Source organism: Eucalyptus grandis, chromosome 6 (genome assembly GCF_016545825.1).
Source record: "Eucalyptus grandis isolate ANBG69807.140 chromosome 6, ASM1654582v1, whole genome shotgun sequence".
NCBI classification, from domain to species: domain Eukaryota; kingdom Viridiplantae; phylum Streptophyta; class Magnoliopsida; order Myrtales; family Myrtaceae; genus Eucalyptus; species Eucalyptus grandis.
Genome location: NC_052617.1, coordinates 2,479,319 through 2,495,107, shown reverse-complemented (window position 1 = coordinate 2,495,107; position 15,789 = coordinate 2,479,319). Strand labels below are relative to the sequence as shown.

Here is a 15,789-nt window from a genome sequence, read left to right as displayed (position 1 = left end):
AGTGGTTGCTTTCTTACAAATTAGGTTTAATGGGCTTTCCTTTTATTCTAGGCCCGATAAGCCAATTTTGGCACCAAAGAGGGAATCAAGTCAAAATGTAGAATCTGGGGAGCAATCTGATATGTGATTTAAAAGATAACATCACATCCACTATTACACTTTGTATGGGGCTATATAAGCCTCAATCAAATTAATTGTAAAGGATCCGCATTCAATAGCACTTAATATTTTTTAATTATTCAATTGATCGATTTATCATTCCTATTTATAATTATTTATTCTTTCAGTTCAATTAGCGTTAGTAACTCATTCCATACACATTGTTTCTTATCAAGTTATCACGGAATCCAATTAACTCAAAAAGCCAAGAGGAAATCTTTGGTGAAAAGTATTTGTCGATAATCATTTTCGGCGAAACACGAGTTTGGACATTCACCGTTCACCGGGGGGACGATATCTCACGATTGAATTGACGCGCGTGAGTGTATAGTGCATGGACGGGCGGTGGACGCCATAGTCAATGTTGACCACAAGGCGACAAACCTTTCTAGATGCCGTGTGTAATATATATATATCCTCGCCGAGATTCACTGCACCCCACTTTCTCCGCAGTGTCCTAATGGCTCCGCCATCCTCGCTCCTCCTCCCTCTCTTCCTCTCCCTTTTCCTCCAATCTTGTCGGCTCTCCACCTCGGCGCTGCCCAGCCTCCCCAAATGCGCGTCCCTTTCCGTCGAGGACCCCGGCGACGTCCTCGTCTCCCCTTCCAGCACCTTCTCCGCTGGCTTCTTCCCCGTCGGCGACAACGCCTACGGCTTCGCCGTCTGGTTTAGCAACCCTCCATGCTCCGGCGCCGCTTGCACCCCCATCTGGATGGCCAACCGCGAGGCCCCCGTCAACGGCCGACGCTCCGCCTTATCCCTCCTCGACTCGGGCAACCTCATCCTCACCGACGCCGGCGATGCCGGCGGCGAGGTCTGGTCTTCCGGCACCAGCACCTCCTCCACCGCCGAGCTCCGCCTCAATGAAACTGGGAACCTCTTCCTCACTGACGGCAGCGGCAGAGTCCTGTGGCAGAGCTTCGACTCGCCGACCGACACCCTCCTCCCTCAGCAGCCCTTCACTGGAAAAACACTCCTGATCTCTGCTCGGAGCCGGTACAACTACTCGACCGGGTTCTACAAGCTTTACTTCGCCAGCGACAATGTCCTCAGCCTCCTCTTCGACGGCCCGTCAATCACGGGCGTCTACTGGCCTTACTCGTGGAGCAAGGGCCGATTCCTTTACAACAGCAGCCGCATCGCTGTGCTCGACCCGCTCGGCCGCTTCCAGTCCTCCGACAACTACTCATTCTACACCTCTGATTACGGCGTCGCGGCTACGCAGAGAAGGATGACCCTCGACTTTGATGGCAACTTGCGGGTCTACAGCCGCGAGCTGGGCTCGATTGTCTGGGCCGTGACGTGGGAAGTGCTCAGCACGCCCTGCTTCATCCACGGCGTGTGCGGCAACAACAGCCTCTGCAGCTACGACCCGACCAAGGGTCGGAGCTGCTCCTGCGTGCCTGGCTACGTTCCCAAGGTCCCGGGCGACTGGTCGGCCGGTTGCGTCCCCGATTTCACCTTCTCCGACGGGTGTGTCGCCGACGAGATCGGGTTCGTGAAGCTCAAGTACGTCGATTTCTATGGCTACGACTACAACATCATCTATAGCACCAGTCTCGCTAAGTGCCGGCAGACTTGCCTGAACCTGTGCAACTGCCGAGGATTCCAGTACATTGCAGGCTCCGGCCGCATGTCCGATTGCTTCCCCAAGGTCGAGCTCCTGAATGGCCAGAACTTGTCCAGCTTCACCGGCGAGTTCTTCATTAAGGTCCCCAAGAATAAGACCTTCACCGTGGACCAGCTGGTGAGGAGAACTCAGTACACTTGTCCTTCCACCCCGGTGGTGAAGGTCTTGGACAGGACTTATTCCATGAAACGCGAAAACGGGCCGTTGAACTTCGTGCTCTGGTTTTCCTGCGTGGTGGGAGGGATCGAGATGGTGGTAGTGTTCTTGGTGTGGTTCTTCCTGATCAAGAACCAGCAGGACGTCACTTCCGCGCACCAGAGCCACCTCAATGCCGCAACCGGGTTCAAGCGGTTCAACTACAACGAGCTCAAGAAGGCAACGAGGAATTTCAGCAAGGAGATCGGGAGAGGCGCAGGCGGGATCGTGTACAAGGCCGTATTGCCAGATGATTGGGTCGTCGCAGTGAAGGTGCTCAGCAATGCCACAACTGGAGAGGCCGATTTTCTGGCCGAGGCTAGCACGATCGGCAGGGTGAACCACATAAATTTGATCGGGATATGGGGTTACTGTGCCGAGGGAAAGCACAGGCTATTGGTATACGAGTTCATGGAACGCGGATCACTGGCACAGAACTTGTCGTCACCTGAGCTTCATTGGAAGAGGCGGTTCGACATCGCAGTGGGCACCGCAAAGGGTTTAGCTTATCTCCACGAGGAGTGCTTGGAGTGGGTTCTGCATTGTGACGTGAAGCCTCAGAACATACTCTTAGACTCCGACTACCAACCCAAAGTTGCGGATTTTGGGCTTTCCAAGCTAATGGACCGAGGGAAGGTGAGGAATTCCACCTTCTCGAGAATTAGAGGAACCCGAGGATACATGGCTCCCGATTGGGTCTCAAATCTGCCCATCACATCCAAGGTGGATGTCTATAGCTACGGGATCGTCATGTTAGAGATGGTGACCGGAATTAGCCCGACGACAAGTGTTGATTCATTGGAGAGCGGAGGGGATGCCAAGAAAATCCAGCTCGTCCCGTGGGCGAGGAATAAGAAGACGGGGTCCCATCTGGAAGAGATGGTGCATCCTGTGCTCAGGGGCGATTACAACTTGAAGCAAATGGAAGTCTTGATCGAGGTTGCGCTCAAGTGTGTGGAGGAAGATCAAAACGCCAGACCCAACATGAGCCAAGTGGTGGAAATGCTTCTTAGGCATGAGAATGATAGTTAGATTAGGGTGCAAGTGAAGTGAGATTGATTTAGGTGCTATCTCTCTGGTCACACGTGATGGACTTCTTAAAATTTTAAATTTACAATGGCTTGTCATTATCTCACTCTTTGAAGTTATGAAATTTGTTGACACCAGATTTTAGTTAGTAGGTCACATAATAAAAATTCGAGATTATGGATTTTTGATTGCAACATGACCCATTTCCTAGGGTAAAAAGAGTTATTTAAGTGTTTTTCAACATTTTTCAAGTTTCATCACATTTTATTTAAACTTAGACATTAATTCCTTGGTTTACCTTTGAATTGATTTTGGTCAACCCCTAATATCAACCTGTCAACATTTTTCAAAATCTGAAAACTTCGAAAAATCATCAATTCCATTATTTTCAAGCTTATAGTGGGTTCATTTTGCGGAAAACGTTTTCCTTATTTTCTTGCATTCAGTTCGTTTAGAAAAATGAGTCAACAAATAGTGTTTTCCTAATCAACAAGAAAATGTTTTCCTATCAAAACTTGTGCTCTCAGTCTAAGGGTCATTGATCAATGAAAAGTTTAATCTTATAAATTAATTTTTCTAGAAAATCAAATATTTACTTATTTATGTTTGATTTGTTATTCTTTCCTTTTCTTTTTCTTTTCTTTTTCCTTCTTTTCTCTTTTCTTTCTTTTCCTTTCTCCTTCTTCCCCCTTCTTCCTCCGTCGGCCTTGTGCCTCCGCATCTATCAACAACCCAGCAAGTGGCCAAGACAGAGGCTAGCAAGCTCGAGCCTTGGCCGATCTAGGCAAGCCCAAGCTCGCCAATTCGAGCTCCATCAAGATCGACAAGCTCAAAGCTCACCCTATGTTGACAAGGCAAAGCTTGCTTGTGGTTGTTGCTACTTAGTAGCGATAGAGGATGAGAGAAATTGAAAATGGAAAGAAAAGAAAAAGAAATTTAAAAATAATTTAAAATTCATTTTTTGAAAAATTAAAATTAAAATAAAAAGAGAAAAATAAAATAGTTCAAAATTTGAATTTTTTAGAAATTTAAAATTTAAAAATTCGAACTTGTTTTTGCCTAAAATAAAATAATGAGATTGAGATCATCTTCCAATAATATTTAAACATCATAAAATATTTTTAATCATATATTACTAAACAAAGGAAAATTTATCGTATTCTTGGAAAATGTTTTACCATAAGGTATTTTCATATATCATTGAGTTTTCGCGATAAACACGCACCCTTAATTAGACTTGTAATCAATAGTTTTCACAAAAAATAACTAGGAACTAACATTTCAATCAAATTGAGAATTTTGACCATCAGTCAGCAAATTTCAAATCATTTTTTAGAATAATTTCCTTCATGACATTTGATCTAAAGTCGTAACACATAGAAATTCAAGCCAAACTTAAGAAATCGGGCTTGAGATAGGTGGACCAATTCTCAAGGAGCCCTATCGGTCCTTCATTAATGATGCTAATTAGACCTATTGAAATTCGATTAAACCAAATCAACTCAATTCCAAAGTCAATTTTGGCAAAATCATGAAATTTGGTATAATTTGACTGAAACACGAACTGGCACCAATAGGGTTGTCGCGACCTAAATTTCGGGTGCACTATCTAGAGTTTAGGCTAATGGATTACTAAGTTTTAAACTTAGTTCGGGCCTCCCAAACCCATACCAATTCGCGACTTAGGTTTCTGTTTTTTAACATGCAAATAGATTTTATCTAGGAGTCGCCACTAATCAGTTTATAGTAGGCTGATTAGACACCTAAATAAAATAATGAGAGAATTATTTTACTTCTACGAACTAGAGACTTTGGGTACGAGAACTTTGTTACACTAGATTTCTCTAATGCCCTTTCGGTACCGTTCTTTTTATTTTTAAAAATGTTTTTGCAGGCAGTTTGGATTTATTTTAACCTAAATCTCTATAATGCAAAATGGTGATCACACGGATGCTCAATTACTATTAAACAATCAAAAGACTTCCATTAAAAGAAATAAACACACAAAACATTTTTTGGGTTTTCTTTTATTTTGAAATTGAAATGTGCATTTTAACTTCATGACCTAACTTTATTAACAAGCAAATTCTAATTAGATGAGCCTAACATGCAAACTAATTGACCTGCACCTAATATTCTTAGGATGTTAATCTGTCCCACGCATAACCAACTCATGGACCTAATATCTCTAGATTGCCTTTGACCAATTCCTTCATGCATGCAATGAGTTGGTTTGATTTCCCTTACACTACTTGAGATCCAATCGGTCTTTTTTTACCTAAATTGATTGATGGCGACTTTAGTCTAGTATTTTAGTTTTTTAAAAAAAAATTATTTAGATCTAACCTAATTTTTCCAAAAAATTATCTAAATAGAATCTCAAAATGCAACCCTAATCAACACACTAGTTTGCAAGATTTGATTTTTTTATTGGAAGAAATATATTTTTTAGTGTTTTTCCAAGACAAGTAATTATCACATAAACATTACATCTAAACTAAACAAGATATTCACCAAATGAAATGTTAAAATAATCAAAAAAATGACCCATTTGTCTCACAGTGTCAAATTTTTTAACCATACTTTAACCCTAAACATCACGACAAAAGTTCAAAATAATTGAAAATCTGAAAAAGTCTTATGGATCAAATTAAAAATGATAATGACTTAAAATTTAAAATACTATCAAAATTAAAAAATTAATATAATTAAAAAAAATATTTTTACAAATCAAATTTTAATTATTTTATAATTTTTTAAAAATTAATTTTTGCGGTTAATGCCTACAAGATTCATGAATATTGACATCCGATGCTGCAATTAAAATAACTAATCTTAAAAAATATAAGATAACATAACATAAAATAAGTAAAAATTAAAAATTAAAAATAAGCTACCTAAGGGGAGAGCAGCAACGTTGATGGGATAGCCGGAGAGAGGGTGGCCGGCGTCGGAGCTCCGGCGAAGGGATCGGCGGAGGTGCAGCGTAGCGTGCACGGCGGAGGTGCTCGGGTGCTCGCGGCGGAGGTGCAGGCACAGCGGAGGGTAGGGGCGAAGGAGGTGCCGACGCTGTGGGTGGAGGTGTGTGGGCAGGCGGTACGGGTGTCGGGCAATCAGAGGTGCTAGCACAAACAGAGCATCGGTGACAGACGGTGCAACAACGGCACGACGGTGGCGCAGCAGCAAGCTGCTGCAGGCATTGAGGACGGTAGCACGGGCGTCGTGGCTAGCTATGGCGCTGCTAGTGCAGGCAGAGGAACGCACGAGCGTCGGGCGGAGCTGCAATCGCGGGTGAAACAGAGGTGTCGCGGTCGTCGGAGCTCTGGCGTTCAGCGCTGGGCAGAGAGAGACGGAGCGAGCGTCGCAGTTGTAGCGAGCGAGGCGGCGACGGTTGCAGAGGCGCGGTCGTCAGGGTGACAAGCGGTGATGGCAGGGATGCTCAGGCAAAGCTTCGGTGTACGAGCAGAACGAGCGGCGGTCTCGGGCGCGGGGGCTTCGCGGATGAATGGCGACGGGCTAGCGAAGGAGATGCTGGTGCGGTGGCCGACGCAACACTCGGACGGGGAGAGTCCGTGAGTAAGATGAATAGTCCAGTCCCTCTCCTTTTCTCTCTCTCTCTCTCTCTCACGTCACTCACTGGTCTTCTCTCTCTCCTTTCTCTGTTCTGCAGCTGACCTTTTCCCTTTTCCCTTTTCTTGTCAAGAGAAAGAAAAGGGAAAAGGCCATCTTTTTGACCAAGACAGACGAGGCCTTCTTCTTGCACAATTTTTTCTTCGAATTCGCTCTCCCTTTGTCACGAAAATTGTGGCCCTTTTTATAGTGTTTCCATGCGGCCACTTTCTATAGTATTTTCCGAGTTTCCATCTTCTATTGCATTAATTTATGGCTTCAAATCAAGCGTAATATCACAATCAGCTTGATTTTGCTACAATTCCTTACCTTTTATCAAAATCTTTGCCCCTTATTCACTTGATAACTAATTGCTTTTGCATTCATCAGGATTTCAAACATCCATGCATAATCAATTATATTGATTTTCTCCTATTTTTCCTTTTGCTTGTGATTTTTATTTTTATTTTCTTAGGGCTACCAAAAATCAGGTGTCAACAAGGGTCAAGCCAAAAAAGAAACTAGGCCTTGATCCAACTGGGCTCGATTTAGGAGCCCAAGTCATGATCACGGCCTAGGATAGGACTCGGTCTCTATTCTCAAGTTGGGTTCAAGAACTCGGCCCGCCGTAGGTCTGGTTTTTACTAATAATAAGTGTTACAAAAGTCCTAAAACGTATCATGAAAATGCAATTGAATCCTAAAACTTGCAAAAAATGCAATCAAATCATAAAACTTGTCAAATTGTTTCAATTGAGTCCTAAAGTTAACGCCATCAACTTTTTAACGAAAAATGCTGACGTGGCACGAACATGGAATTTTAAATAATTTTTATTTTTCACATGGCTTTTTAAATTTTTTTTATTCCATTTTTTAAAATTAGATTTAAAAACTAAAAAGAAAAGTTAAAATTTATTTTTAAAATTGTTATAAAAAAAAAGCAACTCCTCCATCGCCATAACGACCCGGGCCCCCCTGTATAATATTATCTGCTTTGGACACCGAGGCACGACTTTCCGCGTTCGCTGATTAAAGGGACCCAAGCTTTATAAACTAACCCAGGACTCCCCCTCTAAGTGATGTGGACGAGAGACATGCCCTTTTAGCCTCACCTGCGTATTGCCAAGGCGATCTCAATCCATCCCTCCGTACTGCCCCGGGTCTGGGTCATCACATTCTCCCCCCTTAAGGCACAGAGAGAACGCTGTGGCCCCCACACGCGGTCGGGAGTTGACTCGATACCATTCATAACAACTCAGGCCCTTTGTATAACATTGTTCGCTTTGGACGATGAGTCCTCATGGCTTTAAAACATGTTATACAGATTAAAAGACCCAAGCCTTTATAAACTAGCCCAGGACTCCCCCCCTAAGCGATGTGGGACGGGAGACATGTTCTTTTAGCCTCACCCGCATACTGCCAAAGTGATTTTAGTCCATCCCTCCGTACTGCCCCGAGTTTGGGTCGTCACACTTGCTGCCGCTGCCTCGCCGGGCCGCCATCGTTGGAGGGGCTAGCGCAGTCCTGGCCCCCGGCGATGGGTGGCGGCCTCTTTTTTTTCTTTTCTTTTTTTAATTATTTTGTTTTTTAAATAAATTTTAACTTTTATTTTCTAATTTTTAAATCTAATTTAAATTTAAAAATTTTAAAAAGCCACAAGGAAAAAAAAATTAATTTTAAATGCCACGTTAGCACTTTCCGTTAAAAAAAGTCGACGGCGTTAACTTTAGGGCTCAATTGAAACAATTTGACAAGTTTTAGGACTTGATTGCGCTTTTTGCAAATTTTAGGACTCAATTGCATTTTCATGACAAGTTTTAAGACTTCTGTAGCACTTATCCCAAAAGAAAAATAGATAAATAGATAAACATGAAATTTTCATTTTGAGTTTTTATAAAAAAAGCTTTGAATCTTTAAACTCATATTCAAGTATATTCAAGCGTATTCAACCACTTCAACCTATTCTCCAGAACAATAGTGTATCTTCAACATGCTCTCAAGAACATTCATCAATTTCTTCGAACATTCAACATCAAGCAAATCCTAATCTACTCAAATATTATTGAAATAATTGAGAAAAGATCATCAAATACCCCTAATCAACATTCACCCAACATGAGATCATCCTATGCTAATAAATTATCAAAATGAACATTGAGGACTACATAAGGTCATTTGGTCGAACATGAACTTAGGATAGAATTATATAAATTCAAGCAATAAACCAAACTAGGCTAATTTCCCAAGAATAACTATCCTAACATAATAATTCTAATAAAAACGACATGCAATTTGGCCAAATCAACTTCTATAGACAAGTAAAGCATTTGGCTATCCTAGAAAATTATGATCTCAAAACTTCTTAACATGCAATAGAACATCTATTATATGAAAGTAATACTAATATATGATCTAACTCCTAACTGTCAAATTTTTTCACCTCATAGTTGGAATTGAATATAGATCGAAGATTTTTCTTCAACTTTGAACTATGTTCATCCTTTTGTCTTTGGATGATCACATGAAATTGATGACTAAAGCATTTTGGACCTACCTTTGATTATTGGAATTGGGTAAGCAATCTCAAAATTGATCAAAACTCAGGGAAACAACCATCACCAAAACCTTATGGACACAATGGGAAGCTTAATTGCAAGAGTTGATTTGCAAGGAATGGTCAAAAGGGAATCAGAATTGATGAAACTACAACAAGGAAGAGATTCCAGTGTGAAGCATTGCCCTTGGTAGAGAGAGAGAGAGAGAGAGAGAGAGTTTGTGGAACTGAAACTTTTAGTAAGAGAGAGTTGTGTGTGTAATAGTGAATGGTACTTAATGTGAGAGGAAAACAATGTATCTTGCATTTTGATGGGAAAAATTCGGATATTTGATGCAATCTTAGCCTTTGATTCATCTCATGGCTCATGTTGATCCCTTAATGACTAAGATAACTCCCCTGCAATTTTAACACATGGATAGATGACTTTCCACTTTAGATGCTAGGATTGAGAGGCTAATGAGTGCTTTTAATTTGCAATCAAATGACATGGAAAGGGTGATTTAGTAATTTTAGGTTAATGGCAACTTTGTAACTTTTGCAATGTAAGGAGAAAAGGGGCTGGCCATGCTTGATATTTTGGCCTAATGGGTTTGGTTCGATTTCAGGGTGACTCGGGACCAACTAATTATTTTTTGTCTCATTTTTTGTGTTCTTTAAAAGGACAAATATACTACTTCAAATTATATATCCATTAATTATGTGACATTAAGTAGTCAAACTATGAATATCAATACATATCAAATATAAGTATAAGTAACAATGGATATTTCACACTTGCTAAAAGCAACAAATCATAAAAACAAACATACAGTGCAGGGGAATAGAGGCAAGCAAAGCTAAGGCGAATAATGATTTATTTTTTTTTTGGTCAAATAAGGGTTGCTTTTCTTTCTATTTTCTAACTTACAAGGCAAATTGAACTATAAAAAGAATAGAGAATGAGGCACTAGGGGTTTAGAGTAGACAAAAGCTTATATTATAATATATAATATATCATATATTATCATATGTACAAGGTTGTTCCAAATTGGACCAACCCTAAACTTCCAAATTCAATGGCTAACTCGCATAGTGCAAGGTCCAAGGATCTTGAGATCAAGCACTAGCCCAATCCCTCTAGGAGCTGGATCGGCCGAGTTGGGCTGGTCCACAGTTGACTGCTCATCACTAATAACTATGAAACATTGATCAAACATCTTTTTTAAAAAGGAGCACTCATTTTGACAACTGTAATTACTGTGGAAAAAAATATGTCAAACATGCAAGTTATGACTCTCGATTTTATATGTATTCATACATGGAGGAACTCACGGCAAAGAAGTATCATCACTAACACCAACTTTTCGGATTGTTATTAGGTCAGTATCAGCATGCCCATTTACTTAATTCGATAGGAAGAATCGAGGCATGATGTAGTACCAAAAAAAATTAGAACATGTAAACAAATGACAAGGAGACAATGTCATGAATGATTAGACTCGGGTCACAAGAGAGCTCACAAAGTTTCAAATCTCACTTAATGATTAAGAGTCAAGTGCCAACCACCAATCGAGTGACAATAACTGGAAAAAAAATTAGATGAATTGATGAACGTGCAATAAACTATTTGTTCATTTAAAATTTGAAGAGCATTAGCTTTGTTTAACAGAAATTCTTTAATTCGATTCTACACTAGCCATCACCAGCTATGTCGATATATATACTTATAATTTTAGAAATTAAGGGAATATCAAAATTAATAATGATAAAGGTGGCTCACCAAGATGAGATTACATGGCTTGTATGTTATCTAGATGATGTACACGTTAGGTGCATTGGATAGAGAAAGAGATATGATAATGGATAATTGATGATATTAACCCTGTTTTGACATTAATGACAAGTTGAAAATTGAGTTGTATTTTTCAATAAATCATTAATTATCTTATGATGATTTAATAGGAATACTTATAATGGGAATACTGAACACTAGTGGATGGGATCAATGAAGAAACGAGAGATAGAGTTGGACTTGGAAAACTGTCTCGCGGGTCAAAACCAAATCAAGCGGGCTAATAAAATCCTATCCATAAGTTAGTGGGTCCAAAGTCAAGTTGACCTAAATTTTAAAGTCCGGTCCAATCGAATGTTTCTTGCCAAGGGGGCTAGATATTGGCATATACGTTCGGTCACGGTTCACGCTTGCGCGCTTAAGTGGAGTCATGCACCCCACATGGGAAAATGGTTATGTTGATCGATAATGTCGCCAGATAAGAAAGCATCATGTGTACTTGGAAAATTAACTTACAAATGACTCATGACTAAACTAAAAGTAGGGCTGCGGTGCCCCAAAAAAAGGTCTCTTAGGATGTTAATCTGTCCCACACATAACCAATTCATGGACCTAAGATCTCTAGATTGCCTTTGACCAATTCCTTCATGCATGCAATGAGTTGGTTTGATTTCCCCTACACTACTTGCGATCCAATCGGTCTAGGTTTACCTAAATTGATCGGTGGCGACTCTAGTCTAGTATTTTAGTTTGTAGTAAAAAAAAAAAATTGTAAATTATTCGAACTTAGGATTTTGGAAGATCTTAGAATCCAAGGCAACCCTAACTGGCGACTCCTAGTTTGCAAAATTAGAGGTGCTCCATCTGATTGGAAGAAAGAGGAGTTAGGGTCTTTAATGATGGCTTATGAGCCGTTAGGCTCGTTACATTTATCTTTACCAAAGTGTCACTTTATAAATGATGAAAAGACTCGTATCTAGATTGACTTGTACTTTATGCTAGAGAAAATATTAAGGAATATGCAATTTGATTATTATTTTTTAATTCGAGACACCTGAAATTTTCGCAATATACAAAATTTGACACATAGACTTAGTTATAATTTTTCATGACTTTCTGGCTAAAAAAATAGAAATGGAAATCAAATAAAATTCATTTTGGTGTTTGTGTTATTTTAGGTTGTTGCTTAATCCCTAAGTTCTATAGTATTTCTTTGCTATATTAGAAATTCAGGATTATTTTATCGTATCAGCGCCTACAAATATCATATATCAAAGTAAAATCATTAACAATAATTATTCATAATTGCTTTTAATTAACACATGGTCGTGCCCCGTCTCAAGGCCCTCGCCCAGGCCCGACTTGCCCACTGATTCGGCACCGAATTTTTGTCTAGGCCCACCTCATGGTCCTAAACCTTCATCCAATATTCCAAAAATCGCACCAGCTAAAACTCATCAGCCAACGTGCGAGAACAAATTCTGCAAATGCAACCTACTATCTTCTCATAAAGCCTTTTGGTCATGTTTTTATACCATTTCAAAATTATTTATCTCGTATTTTATATGTTGCTGATGGAGACATCTTGTATCAGTTGATAATATTGAGTTTGATCGATCTTTTTTATGTTGAGTTTGATCGATCTTTTTTATGAAAGAATTGGCTTATAATTTTGGATCTTCAATTATTAATTTAATAAATTACCAACGCCTTCAAAGTTTGCTAACGAAACATGCAGATGATACGACCATAAGATTTTATATTAATTTCACTATCCTGTATCGTTTGTTAAAAGTTAAGTATTATCATGACCATCACTTATGCTAGTTACCAAGCAGTGAAAGCAAAATTCAAAATTGAATATCAAATTATATCAAGTAGATTTGACTTGTATATATTTTCAGCAATTGTATTATTTTGACACTTAAGCTTCCCACACTTAAAAACTTTTCACTATTAACAATCAGGCCTTTAATACACTATAACTTGAAATGTAAAAAAAGCAAAAACTACTTCAAATTAGCTAAGTTATAGCTACAATTTTTATTTTTATTTTTTGAAAATGCCCACAACTCAAGAACATCCTATACATCAAATGGGTAAATTTATAAATTGAAATCATGCTCAATGAGTATATTTTGCCAAATAATTAACCGCAGCGTTTAATGAGAATTTTTTATCTTTTTTGGCCGTTCGCTCTTTGATGAGGTTAAAAAAATGACCGACTAGGCTCCAATTTTGACTATTTTTCTAATCAATACTTCGATATTGCGTGCGAAGAGCCACCGACCAGACCGGGCCAATCTCGATCGGGGCAAACAATATATTTCTAGTATGCTTTTTAACTTCTTTGGGGGAAGCGACGCAGTGGACACGTGGCACTCCTTTGCCTAGACCTGATTGCGTCTTTCCTCAAGTACCCACGTTAGGAGAAGCAGCCACGTGTCAAAATGAGGGATTTATCAGGCAGCAGAGTGTCCACGTCAGGTGACTTGCCGCATTGTTTGACGTTGACCTGATCTTCAGCGGCCTCGGCCCCATATCACTCTTGACTTTGACTTGTGAATCTCTCAGTGCCATTCACCGATGCATGGGGAGACGTAGAGATGACGGTGGAGGGTGGGATGTCTTGGACGTGCAATGGTGGGAGACGAAAATTCATAGAAAGAAAAGTCTGATGGGGAGAAGTAGAGAGGACGGTGGAGGGTGGTTCATCCAAAGAAAAGTCTGATTAGAGAGGACGGAGGAGGGTGGCAAATGCAGTGTGGGAGACGAAAATTCATAGAAAGAAAAGTCTGATGGGGAGAAGTAGAGAGGACGGAGGAGGGTGGCATGTCTTGGACGTGCAATGTGGGAGACGAAAATTCATGGAAAGAAAAGTCTGATGGGGAGACGTAGAGAGGACGGAGGAGGGTGGCATGTCTTGGACTTGCAGTGTGGGAGACGAAAATTCATCGAAAGAAAAGTCTGATGGGGAGACGTAGAGAGGACGGAGGAGGGTGGCATGTCTTGGACATGCAGTGTGGGAGACGAAATTCATAGAAACAAGAGTCTGATGGGGAGACGTAAAGAGGACGGTGGAGGGTGGCATGTCTTAGACATGCAATCTAAGAAGCACCGATACTCTCCAGAAGTTTTCGTATTGTGTCCGACACTTCGACACTCCGACACGCTCCGACACGCGATCAACAGTGTCAGAAAATCCGACATGTGGTCTACTCTTCCTAACAAAAACACGTGATCAACGGTGTCAGAAAATCCAACATGTGGTCTACTCTTCCTAACACACTCCAACACGCAAGTCCGAAATTTTGACAAGCGATTCCGACACACATGGGGTCATTTTTAAAAATTTCAATACTTAAAGGGTCAAAATATAAATATATTAGAAAAATAATGAAAATAACAAAAATAAAGGGGAAAGAAGAAAATTCTCATCTCAAGTTTCTCTTATAAGTTTTGACATTCTCGTGAGTGACGATGGAATGCCCCTCTTCTCGCCGCCGTCGCTCCGCCACTCTTGCAAACTTAAAGTTGTGATTTTTTTTTTTTTTTTGCTTCTTTCCATCTCTCGCAGACGTCACTTGTGAGTTATTTCTTTTGGTCTATGTCTTTAACTTGTGAGTTATCTCTTACATTTTCCATGGCGAATTTAGTTATTTCCTTTTCTTTTGGTCGTACTTTGAGAGTTCTTGTTCTAGATTTTCATTTTTCTCGAACCTTGTTTTGCAAAGGAGCTCCAAGCTAGTCTATATCATGAACTCCAAACTCCGTTTGGAACAATAAGAAATATCACTAATTTCCAACAAGTGTAAAAAAACATGACATGTTCCTTCAAATTTATTTTTTTGTGTTTGCAATTTTTGAATTTCTTATTCAATCTCTGTCAAATTAAAACAATGAATGATATTAACAAATATTGAATTAATATTTTTAGTATAAATTAATTATATGCTTTTTTATTATTTATTTTTGCATTTATGTATAAAAAATATATTTAATATATAATGTGTCGGAACGTGTCGGAATTCTCTATTTTTTTAGAAATAATGTATCGGCATATCGTGTCGAGTCGTGCCGCATGTCCGTGTCCGTGCTACATAGCATGCAATAGTGGGAGACGAAAATTCATAGAAAGAAAAGTCTGAAATTTGAGATCAATAGCGGGAGACGAAAATTCATAGTAAGAAAAGTCTAAAATTTGAGATCTCAAGCCAAGTATAGTTACTCTAGTCTTAACACTAGAAGAGAAATTTCACAAGAAAATAAAAAAAAAAGTGAAGGGCCATCCTCAAACACTTCAATAATGAGCCATAAATGACAACAGCGAGGAGGCATGTAGGTATGTATGTACATATGTGCTAATTAAGATTATGTTGCAAGCCTTAACAAAATCCTTTTCACTTGTATGGTTTAACTGAAAGTGCAATAGTGTTTTTGAGACTTAGGTTGACCTACTTACTGTAAAAGAAAGCGGGTCAATTTGATGTAGAAGTCAAAAAGCTGAGTAATTTACCAGGCTATTATGCATGTTCAATAATTATTATCATTGTCATGCCAGTAGCCACACCAAATTTTTGTGACATTTATACTTGTCGGTTATTAAAGCAAGTTCGTTGAAAATAAAATCAAAATGAAACTATCTATTGATAAGTTTAGTCCCCCGTTTTAATAAAAAGCAACGCGACCTAAAAGCGAGTTAAAATCAGTTAGGACCTCCCTCATAGTTTGCCCCTTTTTCTGGACACAACGATCCATATTTCACACTATTCAACTGTACCAATATATATGTATACATATATATACACATGTATACATACATATATATTGGTTAACTTAA

The 15,789-nt window shown here is 39.6% G+C and overlaps 1 protein-coding gene across 1 annotated transcript; it reads left to right on the top strand.

The window, feature by feature from the left end:
• The first annotated feature begins 619 nt into the window (after window positions 1-619).
• On the top strand, window positions 620-3,042 carry LOC104451133 (putative receptor protein kinase ZmPK1). Its single transcript, XM_039315933.1, has one exon. It carries the CDS (start codon window positions 620-622, stop codon window positions 3,014-3,016), a length of 2,397 nt encoding a protein of 798 aa, XP_039171867.1. The 3' UTR covers window positions 3,017-3,042.
• Window positions 3,043-15,789: the final 12,747 nt, after the last annotated feature.